Here is a 21,082-nt window from a genome sequence, read left to right on the forward strand (position 1 = left end):
TTTTCCTATTTGCACTTACTTGGAAGTGAAAAGCTGCAAATAAGCGGCACACAAAACAACCAACACTGCAACACATTCCAGTGTACCACGTGGATCCTCTGATCTACTGCACTAATAGCCAGCGTCCGTCACCACATTAAACAACAAAATGACGAGGAAAACATTCATCACTGATTTGTAAATCATATTCAGGCTTTTGATAAGTGTGGATATGATAGCGCGACACAAACGTTCTTCATCGTATAAACACCATCGGCTTCCCAGACCAGTAAAGGTCACCGCTTTCATTTCAGTTCAAGCTCTGTGACACGTCTTTCTGAAATTATTTATAAAATGTCATAACAATATTAACATAGACAAATATTAACATTTGTGTTATAAAAAAAACTGCTGCAGTCAGTGGAATAAACACTTTAACAGTATAGTACCATAATTAACAGTAGTGTAACAACACTGTACACCAACATCTCGACATTGATTATTATTTGCAGCTGTGTTTCTATGCAAGTATCAAGTACATTTCTCTGATGATAGATTACAATAAGCTGGATGTTGGCTTCAATCACTGAACACTTGTATGAAGAATTCTCCTGCGGCTGAGCTTAACGTTGTCAGACTAATCCGGTCATACAAGAAGCAGGAGGGAGGTGGCAGTCTGGAGTATTATATGACATAAGGATGTAACTCAAGATAAAAATCTTCCCTCCATGTCAGTTCGGTGAGCAATACTGTGTGAGAGAGGGTCCAGCAGAGGGACCCCTCACTCCAGATATCTGCAGCCACGACAAGGCGTTTGCATAGCTAATCTCTACCCTTATGAGATGTACTTTATACATGTAGTAATGGACAGTGCATGTGGGGCGGCCGCAGTTGCACGAGTGCAGCCTGCAGAACATGAGAATGCATTCAAAGCACCTGGATATCTTCACTGAGGATACAGTAATGGTAGAAGATACAGTATGTTGTACACGAGTCGCAGCTATGACTATCATACAGAGGATGTAATGTGTAAATGTGTAAAATCAAGTTTTAGGCAATAAATCGGCACTGCAGTGAAGACTGAAGATGGAAGAGGTCGACTTCAAGTATTTTACAGTTCATAAAGGGACTGTACAAAAATTATTTGGGGGGTGGGAGAGGATTGGAAAAGGGGAGGGGTTATATTTTTTCTTTTAGCTGAGCAAATTAGCTGACTGATTAATGAATGTAAGAAAGCTATATTTATATTTATAAAGCTATATTTTTCTGAGTGGAAAGTCTGATGCCGTATTTAGCTAACAAACTTTGGTAGCATGCTAGCTGAGTCATAATGTGCATGCATAACATTACATTTCACAATACTGGCTAAACACTTGGCAGGTCAACTTTGGTCTATTGGTCCAGTTTTTGTCTCGATAATGCTTCATGCGCTGACCGGCACGTAAGCGGCGGTATTTCTACCAATCTGCAAAGACACGCATTTCCCTGCCTTGACCACTAGGGGTCTGTTATTACAGACACAAAACAAAACAGTGTGGAAATTGAGCCCCCAAACTTCCCAGATATCAGAATATATAAGATCAACACAGCAGAACTACGGTAAAGTGATGTTTAAAGGCTGGGAGATGTATCACATGTATCACCTCAGGTGTGTCTCCACCTGGCTCTGGCTGTCTCGTGGTTAATGTAATGGTCATCAGGCATCAGACATCTGAGTGGAACAGACTGAAAAATGGCTAATCTCAGTTCTCGGTTTGTTTTTGTTGACGATGCATGATCCCTGGTTGCATGAGGTGAAGTCAAAGGAGCGTTATGATTGGTGTGTGGATTTTTTTACTTTATTCAGTGTGCCTCTACCTGCTGCGAGCAAGCATCTGTCTGCAGATATCAGGGTCAGGAAAAATAAACAAACAGCAGGAGATGAATTTGTGCTGTATCTCTGCTGAAACTGATAATTAACATCTAACGTTGAGTACTGACAGTCCAAAACAGTTTGGGATGACCTGTATTTTTTGAATGCGCATACTTAAGACAGTCTTGCAGATTGTGCAGGGTGTTTATTATTAATGCTCAGTTATCCTGCTCCTAAAAGATATGATATTTCAATCATTTTTTTGTAACACAAAACCAAAAAGTAAGAAAACGATTAAATAGCGAATCCGTCCAAAGCCTGGAAAAAAAGGGATTGTTTTTTCTGGCCATATCGCCCTGCCCAAATGTGTTGTATACATTTTGCCTATAATGTAAGTGGAGCAACTTTTTTCTTAGTCAAAAGGAGCATCCAAATACAATAACACTGGCAGAGCTTCAGCCTTTTTTGTCCACGCCACAATAATTTCCGTACAGTCCCTATGGAGACCTTCTTTCTATTTTCATTATGTGAAGATACTTCTAATGTTTACGCTTCTTCCAGTGGAAGCCACCAACACTTTGCTCTTTTCACAAGCTCAACAGAAAGCAGCAGGAAAATAATGTGCGCTATCAGCTCACTGCATTGACTGTATTGCACTCAGGATGACAGTGATGTATTCATCAAAACCTTGAAAAGCTTCTAACCAGCGTTTCCTTGAACCCCCATTAGCCTGTTTTCACTTTGAGCGTAAGAGGTGTTTTTGTGTTTAGCATCAGCATTCACACAGTATGATCTCGTTCACCCTGTTGACATTCGGTTTTTGTTAGAATTGAAGAATATGATTTGTTTTTTAAGGTCAGGGAGGACAGGCCGAGCTGCTGCTGCGTACCTGTGGGTGTAACACTTCTGGCGCGGCCATCGTGACCTGAAATAAACTGTCGTGTGCGAGAAAGAGAGTGTGTGTGTGTGAGTGTCGAAGGGGGCACTGATGATAATGCTAACATTTGCACTCTCCTCTGCTCCGGTGCACTAATGCTCATCACCACAGCACCGGCAAACCAGCTGAAAAAGGCCACACAGGGGAGCAGAGCACTTGACTCCCTGCAGCTCACATTGATCGCACGCCTCTCAATATGCAACGCTGACTGAACCGGTGTGAAACCCAGCTATATCCACGTAAGTGAGCTGCGGCCAGTCTGAGAAGTGTTAAATACTGAAACTCACTTAAAAGCTTTCGCATGATTAAAAAAGAAAACCGTCTCTGACTCTATTTTGCAGAAGTAAAGCTTCATATTAAGGACACATTAGGTGCTGATGGCTCATTAACCAAAGGAGGGAGAGAGAGTACAATCTTAAGATGGCAAGAGGAGAGGGGATCATATGCACAGTAGCAGACCATACCCCTCCCCCTCACTAAGTGCTGCAGAGATGCACGGGAATGTGTGTGTATGAGCGTACAGGAGGAGGGGGGGGGATGGGGGAGAGAAAGTGAGAGTGTGTGTTTATGTGTGAGTGTAGGCGGTTCCTATAGTTTGATGATGGTTGCAGGGGAAGCGGCGTGAGAGAGCGGACAGGACAGGGAATGGATCGGCCAGTGGTGGAGGTGTAAACTCAGCTGGGACAGGTTTCTCTCTGCTCCACCAGCACTTCATCATCAGCTGGAGGAAGTTTTCACACACAAGAACAGGGTTAGAGACAAGGGGCTTGAATTCACTAATGCTTAGATCTGGTATTGTTCGAGTTTTTTTTTTTTTTTTTTAATATAAGCTATGCAAAGATTAAAGATTTTTCAACATCAAATCCCCAGAGGATTTATATCCCTTCAGTAAGAAAGCTCCAGGCTGAGGGGGAGGCGATGCTGCCAGAGTGGTTGGTTGCCCAGGAGGGAGACTGCCGCCCCGGCAGGAGTACGGTGGGACAAGGGGTGTGGTTTGTCCACGAGCCTCGCAGGACGAGAAAATGTGCTTCTCTTCACGTGTGTCATGCTTATGAGGTCAGACAGCAGAGTGCACAATGCACTTCTCAGCCACCCCACCGCGCCAGTATGTGCTAAAGCTCCTCATGCACAATCGCAAACATACACGCACTCGTGTGCACACAAACACACGTAAAGATCCATTTTATGCACATACACACTCACACACATACAATCCCTCCCCATTTCTCTAAGCTGGGACCAGCCAGCAGCAAAAACAACCATCCATGGCTTTGACCCTGAATCAAACATTGAGAGAAAGAGGGGATGGGGGGGGGCGGGGGTGGGTCCATAAAAATAGGACAAGTTGCTTCTGTAGAAAAATAGAGGAATTTCCAGAGGCTGATAAAACGTCTTTGGCACTTCTGAAAACACAGCATACATAAAGAAACTGACACTGAGTATAAAAGGCCAAACTAGAAAGCTCTACAGCCAGAAAAAGATTAAGATAATCCAAGTTCATCCACATATAAGTCTGGCGAGTCCTGGGTGGATTTGAGCCTGAACAGGCCCGTACTCCACCATCTCCCCATCCACAGTGATCATGCCCTGTGGAGAGATGGGCTCCAGCCGCAGGGCCTTCACCTTCTCGTACACAAGGTAGGGGCAGCCGCACGCCAAGTGGGCACCCTTCTCCATGGCGAGGAAGAGGCGCAGGAGGGCAGGACGGGAGATTCCTGCTGTCACATAAAACAGATGAATCATCCCGTCATCTGCCATTGCACCAGGGGCTGTCCAAAGGTCCTCAGCCAGGTGGGACTGGTAAATCGCCAGCACCAAGACAAAGTCTTCCTCCTTGACCACTGTCCAGCTCTCTGGGATTGGCTGGTCCAGGCCAGGAAGCAGAGAGTCCAATGGTGCTCTGGTCTTGCCATCGCTCTGAGTCTCAGGTTTCTTGGTGGTTATAGCGTTGTTGGAGGAGTTGGTGATGGTGTTGCGGTTGGAATTTGTGCTGTTGTGATTGTGGCGAGAGTTCTGGTTCGGAGAGGTGTTGGGGATGAGCCGACAGGGAAGGGAGGAGCAGAGCGAGGGGTGCTGAGGTGTGGAGGGAGGATGGTTTGCCTTGATGCTTCCTTTTGGAGGTTTTGGCCCCTCCTTCACAGGCAGATACGCTAACCTGCCCTGATAGACTCTGAGGGTGGCGAGACGCACCAGGGTGCCCATCAGGAATCGGATCGCTCCGACGTGGCGGTACTTCTCGCTCTCAATGTCGACGTCAGCCACGAAGCCCCAGGCCAGGGAGAGGAAGGAGAAGAGGCGCTGCCGAGAGGAGAGGTGGATCGATACCAGGTCCAGGGAACCAACCAGACCTTTGCACAGCATGAAACCACAGCTCAGTAGTAGCTCCTCGTTCCACGCAGGAGACGACCTGAGAGATGGTTACACACAAGAGTAAGAGGTATTTCTGCGTAAATATGACATTAAAATGTGATCATATCTTCATTCAAGTCCTAAAATAAGAGAAACAGGATAAAGAGGACCCAGTGGTCATTCAACAGGAATCACTCAAAGGGCAAGATACTCCAGGAGGTCACAAAGAACCCCAGGGTAACATCTGAGGATCTACAGGCCTCTCTTGCATTGCCTAATGTCAATCTTCTCCATCCACCATCCGAAGGGCAGCAATGAGAAAGCCATGACTCTCCAGGAAGACTTACTGCTCGTCTAAAGTTCACTAAGGGCAACAAGGAAGTCTGTTGGAATAATGTTGTGCGAATGATTGAGTACGATATGGAACTTCTAAACTAGAAGCCTAAGAACCTCGTCCCATCAGTGAAGCACGATGTTGGCAGTGTCCTGGTTTGGGACCAGGGCAGCTTGCAATCATTGATGGAACTATGAATTTTGGACAAGCAAATGTCAACGTACCTGTTTGTTGAATGAAGCTCAACAAAAGGTGGGTCATGCAGCATGACCCTAAACACACAAATCATCTACCAAATAATGGTTAAAGCAGAAACAAATGTATGTTTTGGAATGGCCGAGTCAAAGTCCATATTTTTATCCAATAGAAAGGTTTTTGGAAAGATGTTGGCCCACCAACTTCGCTGAGTTGAAACAGTTGTATAAGGAGGACTCCCTCCAATCCCTCCAAGCAAATGTTAGTGTGGAAGGTTGTACTTAGGCACACCGGTGCTTTGAGCTAAATGCTAACATTAGCATTCTAACATACTCCCAATCAATGCTACCGTGTTGATGTTGTTCGCCATCTTCGTTTTTGTACTTTAGCATGCTAACATTCGCTAATTGGCAGTAAACACGAAGTACAGCTGAGGCTGAGGGAGAGACATTTGACAAGTGTTTTGGTGAAGGAAAGTAACAAGGGGGGGGGGGCACCTGGACTCATGACCACAGTATTCTTGGCTACAGCCCTGTCAACACCTGCAGCTTGTAGGTGGGAGAAAACAAGTGCAAACCCTGAGGTGATGAATATGTATTTGTTTTTTCTTTGATGTGGTGCCCACAGCTAGCCAGCAGATGGAGATGATACCCTGGTCCTGTGCTGGGTCCACTGGTTCCACAGCTGCACTCTGTACTATAATCACTCATAATGTGCAAGTTTCTAAACCCATTACATCACTCCTATGAGAGTTATCGGCAGCCTGAAATGACCTCCGCTGCACAGCGAAGCAGTTCCAGTCTGCTCTGTCTGTCCTCCCTCCAGGGGAATGATGTGCCCAGTCAGCCTTTGGCATAATTACACAGAAAGGAGATAAATCATTCTTTTTTAGGCCCAGGAAGGTTCTTCTTTGCTCTCCTTCTGTGCTGTTAGTCCATGCATTTAAATGACTCATTAATGGCCTAACTCACTGTGAGTAGTGGTGGACGGAGGCAGCCAGGGCGTTGCCGGAGCCACCTGGTAGAATACCCAGAGGGATCTGGATGGCCTCTTGCCAGTCCTCTCGATCCATCAGACCATTTATCACCTTAATGAACGAGAACAAATAGAAAAAAAGGTATCAGATAGAAAGTAGAGTGTGTATGACCAAAAGTTAGGATAAAATGTGTTACTTTTTTAGATGCAGCTGCTCTCACAGTCCTTGCTTGAGTGCACGCTGGGTAAATAAAGTCAATTATGATGACCTGAAGTATCTACAGAACCAAAACAAGGACTTTATAAAATGACTGCAGATATTGTAGGTAGTAGATTCACAGCTACAGGGCTCTTTTGTCTTGTCTAAGTACAAATTAAATTTTTACAGGACCATTCGGAAAAGTACTAAGAATAGCAACAGGAATGAGAGGGTTTGAAACTTCAGTTCAATCTATGATTAATTGATTAATGGAAGATTTAAAATGCCCAAAACAAAAAAACAACAACACTCGAACTAAGGAAAGGAGTGAACCAAATCACAGAGCTGCCAAATGCAAAGCATTAGTCATTTAAGTCATTAGTTTTCATTAGGAGATACAAAGGAACCTTATTTAAAGGTCCAGTGTGAAGGATTTAGCGGAATTTATTGGCAGAAATGTTATTTATTCACATATATTCATTTTTGTATCATTTATAAGCTGAAACTAAGAATTGTTTTGTTTTCATTACCTTGGATGAGCCTTATATATATATACAGAGGGAGCAGGCCCTCTGCCATGTCGCGCCGCCATGTTTCTACAGAAGCCCACAACCATCAAATGTTGACCTTCGAGGGGGCCTTCCCCGTTTTGAGTATGGGAGGCTGAGACGAGGTTTACCTTGTTTTTGTTGCAACCACTGCGCTAGATGCCACTAAATCCTACACACTGGACCTTTAAGGGAGACCTATTGTGATTTTTTTGTTTTTTCCTTTTCTTCAGTGTTTTATCTATAACCTTGTGCATGTAAAATGTTTTGAAAGTTCAAAGTCTACACCAACAGAAGCTCCTCTCTCCCACAGAAAACACTGCTCCTGAAACTCCTCATCAGTGGCCCCGCCTTTAATTCTGTGACTTCTTAACATCACACTACGTCACCATGTCACACATTTGCATAATTTCATGCCTAGCAGCTAGTTTGCTATGTTGCTGGCTCAGACGTGCGTGCGTTGACCAATCAGAGCAGACTAGATATTCAGGGGAGGGGGCCTTAAAGAGACAGGAGCTAAAACAGAGCGCTTCAGACAGAGGGGGAATACAACGCTGCAGCACTGGACAGTGTGAGAAAACATTTGTGTTTTCTGAGCTTTAAAGCATGTAAACCTATTGTAGTAGTAACCCAAAATAAAATCATGAACCTGAAAATGAGTGTAATACGCCTTTAAGAGCAAGATGCATCACTCATGCCAAAGTGTAGAAAAAATCAACTGTCCAATCACAGCTCGGAGGCAGAGATTATAATTGCCTGCGAAGCTGATGGCAGCCATGACAGACAGCCTTTCACATTAAATCAGTGTCCTGTGGGCGACTTCAATTGACTGTACATTGACTAACATCTGCAAGTGACTCCCAGCAGTTATAAGAAGCCAAATAATTGTTTTTATTTGATTATGACACACGCATACAAAGAAAATACATACAGCAGTGAATATTGTATTTCATTTTAGTTTAGTAGACACTTTAAGTCCTCTTTACTTATCCTCATATCACAATGAAACCACAGAGAAATGTGTTAAGTCAGGCACCTCAAACAGCAGCCCATCTCCAGACATGATAACCAGCGCGTCGCACTGTGACAGGTCCGCCTTCTTCACCAACTCCCGTGCATGGTTCTGGTGCTCTGATGGAAACACGAGACGAGAGAGAAATATAAGGGAGACTAAACAGAAAATGTGGAAAAGTGTCAAAACAAAAAACAAGGGCAAGGGCGGAGAAAGAGGCATGCTGCCTCCATGGCAAGGCTCTGGGGCAGGATCAGGGAGATTAGGCAGAAAAGAGATTCAATTTCCTCACATCACATTAGCCCATCCAGGGGCTACTCAACAGCTCCAAGGCAGCTTAGCCGCCCCGCAAACATCTGTGACCGACAAATATCTGCATGTGTGTGTGAGTGTGTTCACTCACTGTACGCATGTGAGTGTACACTAAGTGTTGGTTAATGCGGCTGGTGGAGGACTGAGCTATTTGTTCAGCCCACTTTTATTGGCAGCGTCCTTGAGTGGGTCCCTCTGCAGGAGGTCTCTGTGGGCTCATCCTGCCAGCATTAAAGTCTACAGTCCTAGCAGCCGAGACTCCCAAGAGTAGTGGTGCGTGAGTGTGTGTGTGTGTGTGTGTGTGGAAGAGACAGCTTTAAAGAAAGAGTGAGAGTGAGAGAGAGGGGGGAGGCAGACAGCAAAGAAGTTAGCCAGTATTGATGCACAGCCATCATGAAGGAAATATTTTTCCGCTTCAGCTTCACTTATCGATCGAGGACAGAACTGGAATGAAAACAACTGTCCTCTACTTTCCTTTCACTTTGCTCAACCTCTACCTGCCCCCCCCATCCCCCCCCCCTCTATCACCCCCCTCACCCCCCCCTCCCGACGGTGCTCCCCGTTGTTGCTGCTGTTTGTTTGCCGTGCGCTGTGGAGGCGGTGATGCAGTGCTGTGTTGACAGACAGAGGCAGAGGGAGTAACTGCACTGCAAAAGCTGACTCAGCACTTCAAACCTGCCGAGAGGCTCCGGCTGATGCTTTACTTCCCAGCCACTTCCTTATTCACGGGGTCACTGCCAAACGCAAACCAGAAGACACTGTCGATTCCTCTTTGGGCTGCACAGATTATAGCTGATAATTAGACTCCGTACATGGATACCCGCTTGATATCTGGGATTAAAGGTGCAGTATGTAGTTTTGGGGATCTTTATCAACTGATTTTTTTTATGCCTAAACAAACTAAATAAACAAACTCCTTCATTTTCATGACTGAATAAACTGTATAAGCAAACTGACCTTAAAGGACACACAGTTTCATACTGTTTTACTTTGTTTATATTTGGCGGACCCTGCCACCTCTCTAGCTTCAAACAGTGTTCTGGGGACCTTATTTTCCTCAGAGAACAGCTTGTTTATTCAGTTATGGAAAAGATAAATATTTCTGAGTTTGTATTATTACCTCATTAATATTGTAAATATTAAAATTCTGAGGTTGAATTTCTTCATATCGCCTTTTTCATTCCAGCTGTTTCACTCTAAATGCAGTTTTCCTCCTCGTGTCACACTCTGCTGCCTTCTTCTGAGGTTAGCCAGGGTGAAGCTGAAGCTCGGTACACTGCATGCTTCATACAGTATGTAAAAGGTACATGCTGACACAAGAGGCGCCTCTGCTGGAACTTGTCCTTCCTCAGGCAAAGGCAGTGTGATACATTCATCAAGGAGCTGCGTGCTGGCTAAATGGGATGTGCCAGTTAATCCGCTCATCGTCACTTCTTGCGACCGGTATCCGGCCACCGAAGGCCCTCAGCGACCCAATCTCTCCCCCCTCCTTTCTGTTCTGCTCCGCTCCTTTTCGGCCTGGGTCACCGTCGGTAATTACTCTGTCTTTTTCCATCACCATCCAGCTGCTGACCTTCCTTTAAGCCCCTGGAGGCCACACAAAGAGTCTGCACATGCATCAGGACTCTTTCTCAAGTAAACAAACAGTTATTTCGACCCTTTCCCTCTGTCTTTGCTTTCATAGTCTGTCTCAGACGTTCGGGTGATGCTGGAAGAGACAGCGAAGTCTTACCTGTCAAACTGTTGGTCCTTGGTCATTGTAGTGGAGATGAAAAGTGAAAGTTGAAGGTGCAGTATGTGGAAATTTAAACCAGAAGATGACTTTTTTTTATGCCTAAACAAACTAAATAATCAAACGCTCTTTGTTTTCATGACTTAATAAACTGAATAAACAAACTGACCTTAAAGGACAACACAATTTCATACTGTATTATTTTGTTTATATGTGGCGGACCCTGCCACCTTTCTAACTTCAAACAGTGTTCTGGGGACCTTATTTTCCTCAGAGAACAGCTTGTTTATTCAGTTATGGAAAAAATACACATTTCTGAGTTTGTATTATTACCTCATTAATGTTGTAAATATTAAAATTCTCCAAAACCGCATAGTGCCCCTTTAAAGCTTGAAGGCTAAATGATGCACTGCGCATGTTTCTCCTTTAGGCATTAAAGCCTTTCCCTGTTTCCCGGCGGCTCACGGTTGGTATTCAGAGTGGGGTCGCTCGGAGTTCAGAGCCTCTGATGACAGTAACCAACACATGACACTATTTAAGGTCACAAAAAGCCACCAGCCACTCACACAGAATGTGGAGCAGCTGGGGGAGACTGCAACGAGAATTTAATGAGTATCAGTGTGCATTTGCTCAAGTGGCTGCAGACGTGTGCGCACGCGGCCTGTGGAATTTTGGCATTACACAAATAATGCATCACGGCTGCAGAGAGTACAATCGCCGCTGAATATAGAAGTTGTTTACTCTGCGGAGGATTAATCCCTTCAACCTTATTTCATGTCAGGGTGACCTTAAGAGGGGCTCAAAGGTCTGTGTGTGTGTGTGTGTGTGTGTGTGTGTGTGTGTGTGTGTGTGTGTGTGTGTGTGTGTGTGTGTGTGTGTGTGTGTGTGAATGTTACTGACCTGTGATGACGAGTGTGTAGGGCACAGAAGCCTCAGTGAGCATGCCCTGTACGTGGCCGGTGAAGAGCTGGAGAGCCTGGCCGCGGCCACTGTGAGGGTTCACCAGGATCATGACTCTGCAGGGACGACGCACCTCCATATAGACCGCACCTAAAGGGAGACAGAGAGGTGGATGTGAACAGAGCATGAACAGAGATGAAGCAAGAGTATAAGAGGAGGTCTCGTTATGCATGATGAAATATTTCAAAGGATGTATAAGGACAGGCTCGTCTCTCCGGGGATAAAAGAGCATGAAACGTTGAAGTCATACGCTGTGACAGCGTTCAGATAGACAATGCTAAATGTTAATGTGACGTGCTCCTTTCTTCAAGGGCCTACATGCCTCTCAGTCGGGATCGTACCGAATATTAATAGCAATTCTGTGACATTTTATGAATCCTCACGTGGAAGTCCTCCTGTTGCTTATGTCTCTCATAAGACAGAATAATGGAGTGGCTGCACTTCATTGACAGGCATTCAGCATCTTGCTCAAGGGCACTTTTGCAGCACACATTCTTTACTTACCGATCATTCAACTGCCTTCATGAAGACTCAAGGCTCCGGTAATTAGATAAAGAGTTAAAGAGAGCAATTAGGTTAAATGACTAATTAAAGGTGCAGTATGTAAGAATTTTAGTTCTAAACTGCTCGATCTGTTGCTCACTTACCAAGCTAACTAACAAACAGCAGCTACAGCTAGCAGCAGTTAGAGGTTACTCTTGTGATAGCTGCCCCTTTTTGTGGTGGCAAAGTCTTTCATATTGCACCTTTAAGTAATGGATAAAAAAGTAACAAACACTTTGCTTTCTTGCAGATAGTTGGCTTTAATAGATCAAAACCTCTTAGCTTAGCTTAGCACTATGACAGGAAATGGAGAAACAGTTTGTTTGGCTCTAGCCAAAGGTAACAACATCCACCTGCCAGCACCTCTGACAGGGCTGCAACTAACAGTTATTTCATTGTCGATTAATCCGTCATTTTCTCGATTGATCCACCAAAAAAAAAAGAAACATTTACATTGAAGAATCTAGAGTCATAGAATTTTGCCTTTTTTTTGAAAAAATACTTAAAGTGATTAATCGTTTACCAAAATAGTTGGCAACTTATCAGTTATTTGATGCAGCTCTAGATTTTTTGTCATTTGTTTAGTCCAGGAACAGCTGCCAGGCAAACAGTGGAAACTCATAGTATACAATATACACATGCAAATGTTTGTATAATCTTACTTTTACTTGTACTTTGGACACTCAGGTACATTTCTTACCAGAAAATTACCTCTGATACTTAAGTTTGTTTAATATCAGATGATTTTATTCAAGTACTATTTGAATGGGTGACCTTGTGGGTATCGCTTTACAACACTGCAAACAAGGGACAGGGATCAATCTCCTTTTCTATCTCTCAGCAAGAAAGGGATTAAGTGTATTTCCCAAAATGTTTAAACTAGCAAACAAACATTTGCTTTAAGGGAAATGGGGTAGAGGTGTATTGATTAAAACATGTCTGTGAAGTTAAAATGAACAGACAATGTGATGGAGGCTCAAGTGGTGGAGTAGTGGTTGGATAAAACTGGCCAAATGGTTGTAGTGTAACATAAGCTAATAAAGAACCAAATGATCACATTGCATTAATAGCTATGACTTTTACCTTAAAGAGTACTGAGCTATTTGTTCCACCTCATAAAGTTCCCATTCATTTTGAATCCATATTTATGTGGGAGGATGAGGTTCATTGTCAAACTGCAACCACTAAAAGGTTTGTAGCTTTATAAAGTGACTGCGGGGAGCAGCTTCCTCCAGAGGTGGATTTTTCCGCATGCGCCCTTGACCTTTAAAGCAGACACAGACTCACCAGAGACCATATCAAATGAATCGGAGTGGACAAAAAGTAAAATCCATTTTGGGGGTAGAGGACAGAAAGTTCACTATCAGTTTCCACCATCATTATTTGGCTGCGGACGAGGCTGACTTTGGTATCAGGCGGACGAAATTACCAGTAGAGAGGAACATCTGCCTCAATTTCCAGGTACTGTGACCTGTGATGCAGCCCGTGATGACGGGACCCGGCGGAGGTGCAAAAATATCTCAGAGAAAGAGGTGCGAACCCACCAGAGGAGTGAGCGTCGAGTGCGAAAACACACAGGCACATGCCAAACTGTGCCTCCATTCAGCCACACAGGGTCACCATTGTTTTCTTACTTGTGTCAGAGCACAATGTGGCTTTCAGACACAAAAGCTCCTCTCTGCACTTCCAGAATATAGTGGAAACTGGCTTTTGTAAGAGCTTTAGATTCAAGTGTGCGGAGCCAAATGACGGCGTACCCTTGCAAGGTCAAACCTGCACAGATACAGATGCAGCGGCTTCCTCTTGTAACTTTGACACTGGGTGTTCATGCAGCCTTAATAAAGCACAGAGAAGGTGGAGAAATGTTTTTTAATGTCCTGTCCGGCGCCTTCAGTCGCCGGCACATAGCTCCGGAGTCCAGACCTCTGACTCACTGCACACATCTCTGATTTCAAACTGAATAATGAATATTAAAGTGCAGAGAAATGGAGATTTAGTCTGATTACGACGCCGCAGCTTCACTCTGACAGGCTCCACTCAAATCACTTGTCCTGCGAAGAGAATCTACTTTTCAACTCTGCTGATTTGAATTACTTAGAGGGCTGGAATTCTGGGTTGGAAGAACAAAATTCAGAATTTAAGACGTGGTTTTACATGTCATCTAGTTTGATAGTTGATTAATCGTCTGTCAGTTTTCAAGCATGTATTCCTTTATTGATGTGAGCTGTCTGATGTGGTAACAAAGTGAATATCTTTACATTTTAGAGTGTCGGTCGGACAACAGAAGCAATTTCAAACAGCAACTTAATTAGCAGATTAATCTATCTATGAAATTAATCATTAATTGCAATGTAATTGAAGCTGACAGCTAAGAAATCGGGATGAGTTTTGAATGAATCTATAGCCCACATACAGAAACAGCTGTGCACAAATGTTGCATTTGATAAGTTTTATAGAAATGTTCTGATCCTTTTATCTGTCATGACGTTTGATTATGAGGCAATGCAGACATGTTTCTACTATTAAATCTTCCCACTGATAAAAGGTGATATCGATACAATAAATATGGTGGACAAAACATCAGATACCAGGGGTGTGCCAAGTCATTGTTCACAATAATACCGGTAGCGCATCGTACGATACGTCAATATTCTGACTTGTTGACGTAATGATGTCATACCATAACACGCAGCAACAACAGATAAAGCTGAAAGGAATAGTAACATTGCTACCAGCTCCACCATGGAGGAGCTTGTAAACGTATATGGTTAAACACGGTGGTCCAACCTATCTGATATTTCTGTCCCGCTTATTTTACGTACTGTGTTGCTTTGCCAGCCTCTTCGATATCTCCGCAGCAGCAATATCTCTGACTGGCTGCTAGTTTGGTTAAACTCAAGCTGTCTTTTATTCTGTGGCCCAAAAGATAAATAACCTCTCCAGTCTAATGTTAGTGAGAGTGTTGTTATCAATGAGGTGTGTAAGCATCAAACATGCATCTTAGATTAATTTTGAAATAACGTCATTATGAAAAAGATGATGCAGGTTATAAAGTCAAAGAGCAAATGTTTTTCTCTTGAATATGCACTCTCAAACATAAATATGTGGTTCCCAAACTGCAGGTTTGGACCATGTTAAGGGGTCACAAGATAAATCTGAGTAGTCACAAGATTAATAACAGGGCAGGGACAAGAAAAATACACAAAATGATGTATATGTTGTGTTTTCTCTTTTCTTTTTTATGTGAATTACGGAAAAATTTGACATCCTCAGGTCTCTGTAAATTAATAAAACAAAAATCACTCTTTGGCTGAACTGACATAACCAGCAGTGACATGAAACCACCAACGAGAGGTCACAAATAGACTCTGAATTGTTTTTGAAGCGATCGCAAGTCAATAACATTTGTCAAAAAATCTAAAGTCTTTTATACTTTATAACCAAAAGGCCTCCCGACATCAAGGCAGCTCAATACTGCATTGATTAATTCATGATTATTTTTCGCAGACATTCCTCCTGAGCTGTGTGTGTGTGTGTGTGTGTGTGTGTGTGTGTGTGTGTGTGTGTGTGTGTGTGTGTGTGACAGGAAGACAGATGCAGGGGGAGTGAGGGTGTATGTGAAATCTATCTATGATGTGAAGTCAGATTCCTGCAGGCAGATCCTGCCCGTCACACCGGCAAAGCAAACTTTCAACTGCAGTGTATGTATTTCACAGTTACAAGTGGGCAAACACACACACACACACACACACACACCAACAGGCAGCCGGGCGACAGGCAGACTGGGTGTGACGGTGTGACAGCGCTAACAAGCGCAGAGCTGACAGAGCTTCAGTTTTCATCTTGTTGCCACAAGCGTATCCTGATTGCTACAAAAATGCTAAATAAAGCAGCGATGTACCTTCGTACTGCAGCACAGGTGGGATTTGTTAAACCGTGACACCGAAACAAATATGTGGCTTATTCACTGAAAGCTGTCTTGTTCGAGAGCAACTCTATATCCAAACTGGACCGGACAGCTCTGCAAACAAGCTGCATTCCGAGGTTGGGTGAGTGTTTGCTGGAGAGGAGGGGAAGGAGGTCCAAGGGTACAAACACAACTGCCCACTGAGGCATCACCAGGCCGGGGGCGAGGAATAGGCGGAGGAGGAGGAGGCGGAGGAGGGCAGTGGTGTTGACAGGCCATCACGGCTGTGTGTCACAGAGCGGAGGACGAAGGCTCCTGAGGGACCGAGATGCTGGACGGGGGTGAGGGGTCGTCTGGTGACGCATTTTAGCGGCTGAGCCTCGGGGAGCAGAGATCACACGCTGACAGACACACACCTGACCCTGCGGCTGCTGGGAAACAATTGCCTCCCTCTCTTTTGCATACACCAACTTGTTACTCCACACACACACACACACACACACACACACTGCAAGGCTCGTGCTCACATTTTGCTGGAATAGCTTGAAGGAATTCAGCCATTTTCAAGGATAAGTTGGCCCATAAATGAAAATTCAGTCGTATTCTTCTCAACCCTGTGCTGATAGAAAGTCTGTCATAGTCCTGAGTTTTAGCTTTGTGAGTTCCTGTTTTATGTTGAAAGTTCATACTCATTTGTCATGAGTTACTTCCCACCTTTGTCTGTTTTCCCGCCCTTTTTCCTTGAGGCTCATTTGTGCCCCTTTACGGAAATGGATCCAGAGACTTGGATTACGTTCGACAAGCTGTATGGAGCCATTTTATGTTTTCTTTCAGCTGCTTTTACAAGTCCCCATCTACTTCAATTGTTTGAGAGAATGCTGCGACACTGTTTTGCTGTAAAGCTCCAGGAATGACTTCCGACTTTAACTGAACTTTCATTTTTGGGGTAAACTGCCCCTTGAAGGGTCGGACTCTGAAGTTTTGGAAAAATCTGTACAATCCACAAACACCATCACGACACTGTGGCACAAAAAGGAATCTACAAAGTATAAATGTTAAATCTGAAACTGTCCTCCGAGCAGCTGCTGGAAACACAAAAAAGGAAACATCCAGTAGCGATAAAAGCAGCCACTGGTAGAAAAAAGTCAAATCAAGTAACCATCATCTCATTCCTTTGCATGCTATCTCCCTGTGGTTCCTCTAAGCATGGGGGATACTGTAGCAGACCATTAGCGTGTGCAGGACTGTATCATAGTGTATGCACTTCATTATTTACGGCTCATTCATTCCAATGAACCTTCACCGAGACTAAAACAGCCTCAGAGACTCTCCGTGCCTTGAGTAAATTAGTGGACCCACAGCCTCATTGTAAACTTCACATATTTAGTGTTTATTAATTTTACACTTCAGTGAAAGTGCGTCACAGTGATCGCTCTCCGACTAAATACCAGTCTTGTGCTGCAGCAGCACTTTTAATCCAACCTTTCCATCTGCAATGCCAGATGAGATGACATGCAATTAACTTAGGGGGGTAAATACACTATGAGGGATTAGTGAATCGCACTGACTTTCATACACCCTCTACAAGGGACGGGCCACTATTCTGCTGCGTCTGTTACCACAACATTGCTCATTCAAATCGCATAATATATTCTGTTAAATACCGTATTATTGGCTGGCCTGGATCTGGAATGCTAAAACAAGCTTATAAATTAATGATATGAGCGCATCATCACTGAGACGCCGTGTGAATAGGGGAAAAAAACAGGGAAAATCTGGGATGAGAGGAGAGCATACAGAGCTGTTAGATGATCTGGTTCATTAGTATGTGTGATTTGCAAACCTCCCAAGCTGGAGCTCTTTGATGAGTCCAGTAAGAGGACGGGGATGGAGGCAGGAGGGGGGGCGCCCAGTTACCTCTCAGGTTACCATCTGCCTGCCTGGCGTCCAGGCCTGAAACCCAAACTCCTGCTGGCTGCAGACCAGAGGGAGGCAGTCAGTCTCCCTCCCTCCCTCTTCATCCATCCTCCTGTGTTCACTGTGTACACCTGGAGGCTGCAACCAGGAGGGCGACCTCATTCCTTATCCCGCCACAGCAGCACTCGCCTCTGTCCAACATGGCAACCAACATTCCTAATTCGTCACTGTCAAGTCAAATATCCGCTTCCCCGGCTCTGGCTGCCTAGGAGAGCATGCCTGCTTTATATTTTAAATAGCTGAATATTTCTATACGACCTGCCCTGACACGGCCCGACTCAGGATCTGCACCCTAATGATCATCAATCTGGGACCAAAACAGCTTTGTCTCATCATCAGCAAGTATCACCACTTCCTCCCAAATGAGTGATGGGCTAATTAGCTACATAAACACTTCTCACATTGTATTCATGTTAATTACTGTCTCATTGTATACCAGGATGCAGCACAGAGAAGCTAATGAGATTGGAAGACAAAGGAACCTGAGGACAGTCTGCATCTTAAACAGAGCGAGACATGATGAGACCTAATTAGACGAAGCTGCTGCGAAGCCGGATGAAAAACAAGGCTTTTGTTTTGATGTGATTTTTCCACCCGTCAACAGTGAAAGTCTCCGTGGGAATTTCACCGAGCAGGAATAATGAAGCCCGAGCACAGTGGAGGCTGCACTCTCAGCTGACGGGGGATCAGGAGAGAATGTAACTACTAAAGTGATCAGTTTTGGGAGTTTTGCTCCAGATCCTGAGTCGTCGCTCTAATGATGTGGGCGGTTTGAATGAATGAACGAATGAATGAAGGAAGGAATGAGGCAGTGGTAACTGCTGCTGGCAGGTGGATCACTTTCAGGGCAGGTAGAGCAGGTTGCTGAGAGGAATGTGTACAACATCTCTGCCAAACCTGTTTGTGGCATCAGGAAGGTGTCCTGTGGTTGAGGTGTTACAAGATTTCTATCACATTAAAGGGCCACTGTGTAGTTTTGGAGAAGAAAATCAAACTCAGAATTTTAATATTTATGATATTAATGAGGTAATAATACAAACTCAGGAATATTTATCTTTTCCATAACTGAAAAAACAAGCTATGTTCTCAAAGGAAAATAAGGTCCGAAGACTGATTGAAGCTAGAAAGGTGGCAGGGTCCGCCACATGTACACAAATGTATGAAATTGTGTTGTCCTTTAAGTTTGTTTATTCAGTCATGACAGCAAAGAGAGTTTGTTTATTTAGTTTGCAGATCTTTTTTCTTCTGATTAAAACGTCTTCTCCAAAACTGCATCCTTTAAAGATTATTAAGATATTAATGTGGCAGAACACTTCTCTTATCGTACAACTCCTCATCCTCACACTAAAGTAACAACCTATCTGACAGCCTTCTCCTTTAAGGCCTGTAGTTTCTTTGTGATATAAAGTTGCATGTTAATAAAATGTCCCACAGTGCTCACCGTCTCTCCGGGGCGCCTGCAGCACAGAGGCATCTCTGATGGCTCGAGCCCACCTCTCAGCCTCCTGGAGGTTGGCGAGCGGGTCCTGGACCAGCGCGACCCGAAAGCACTGCTCCACTCTCTGCCGGGCCACTCCGGCGCTCATCCAGCGCCTCTTGAACGGGTAGAAATAGGCTGTAAAGTAGGCGCCGACGTCCGCGCTGTCCGGCCCTCTGTACGCCCGGCAGCCGACACAGTCCGTCAGGTTAAAAACCACCTTCGTCCGGCCGGGTGACGCTGAGATCCTCTGGATGGTCAGGGCGCTCTCCGTCAGGCTCACCGAGTACCGGACCCTGTCGTTGAGCGTGTCGCTGAACTCCCCGTAAAGCACGCCCAGGACCCCGTTCCGCTGGCGGGATGGGTCCGGTTCAGAGGCGTCTTTCTCCATCCCGGACGGAGAGTACGACGCGTCCCGCAGGCCGGTGTGCGGATGGCGGTGCGGTGCAGACTGTGATCCTGAGAGCCTGCTGTGGGACCCTTTGAGCGAGGCAACAGCAGCTTTCCTAGTTCAGAGTCTCTCCCTAGTGACTGAAATGGGGAATGGCAGTGATGGAGGTGGAGGAGAGCGCAGCCGACTGTCCTCCCTCCACCCGCTCCTCAGGAAACACTGTGAAGTCTGCAGACACCAGAGGATCTGACCTGCAGACACCAGAGGATCTGACCTGCAGACACCAGAGGATCTGACCTGCGGACACCAGAGGATCTGACCTGCGGACACCAGAGGATCTGACCTGCGGACACCAGAGGATCTGACCTGCACTACTTCAACTTGTGTATGTTGCACCTGTGCTTGTATTTGACTTGACTCCCACAGAACAGAGGGCATCTTGCCTGGATAAGTTATGACAGAGATCTGCAGCAGGACACTATTTAATTTACATTTGACAGTTTACATTACCAAAGCAAATGAAAGGAACAACAACAACAACAACAAGGATAAAAAAATGTATATTGCCAAAACAAATAAAAAATAACAACAACAAATACAAAAATAAAAAATGTATATTGCAAAACAAGTAAACAACAACAACAACAAAGAAAAAAGACAAGATGTACATTGCCAAAATAGCTTTAAAAAACAATAACAACAACAATAACAAAAAAATGTACATTGCCAAAAAATATGACCTTAAAAATATACATAAACAGAAGACATATGGTTTTGTTCTTTATTTTTTGCCTCTTTCCCTCAAACATCCTGAGTCCATCACTGTATACAAATGTTTAAAAAACATCAATTATTTGAAGAGTTTAATTTCTGACTCTGATTTTTGAAACACAAGGGCTTGAAAGATCATTCTTGCTCTTAGTTTGTTTCCTTGTTTTTTCAGGACTTGTGGTTGAAAGTTCCAGAGAAAGTGTGAAACCATTAGGCCTATACGTATCTCTAGTTGCTTGCCTGTTTAGCCTGTTCGTTAAATACAGTGCTTGGGTCTTGTTTTGTCACAAAGAATATCACAAAACTACACCAGACATAACTGAAGAGGCAGGACTTTATATCCCTGAACGCTTTTGATCCCGTATTTGTAGAATAAATTAATTCCTTTTTATTTGTGTAATTTTGCCCAGGCTGTGCACAATCTCTATCAACTGTTCCATCATGGAGGCCTAATTAGTCTGTTAAATATTTATACACTCAAAGTCTGTGCCCCCTAAATGTCCTCCAGAAAAGATCAGAGAATTTCAAATTATTTGTTGAACGTGATCCAAATTATTAGCCTCAGTTATATAACAGTACTCCTTGTGAACCAGTTTAGAGGCTGCTGGACTTAGTTTGCATATTTCTGCCCC

General features: G+C 44.3%; 1 protein-coding gene across 1 annotated transcript; it reads right to left on the reverse strand.

Annotated features, from left to right (window-relative positions):
* Window positions 1–4,265: 4,265 nt before the first annotated feature.
* Window positions 4,266–19,686, reverse strand: LOC141020268 (sphingosine kinase 1-like). The gene is made up of 5 exons (XM_073495363.1): window positions 19,253–19,686; window positions 11,325–11,474; window positions 8,405–8,499; window positions 6,618–6,733; window positions 4,266–5,175 (listed from the first exon to the last, which is right to left on the reverse strand). The coding sequence occupies exons 1-5, from the start codon at window positions 19,677–19,679 to the stop codon at window positions 4,266–4,268; spliced, it is 1,698 nt and encodes a 565-aa protein (XP_073351464.1). The 5' UTR covers window positions 19,680–19,686.
* Between the last annotated feature and the right edge of the window lie 1,396 nt (window positions 19,687–21,082).

The sequence above is a fragment of the Pagrus major genome, chromosome 23, assembly GCF_040436345.1.
Source record: "Pagrus major chromosome 23, Pma_NU_1.0".
In the NCBI taxonomy this organism is placed as follows: Eukaryota; Metazoa; Chordata; class Actinopteri; order Spariformes; family Sparidae; genus Pagrus; species Pagrus major.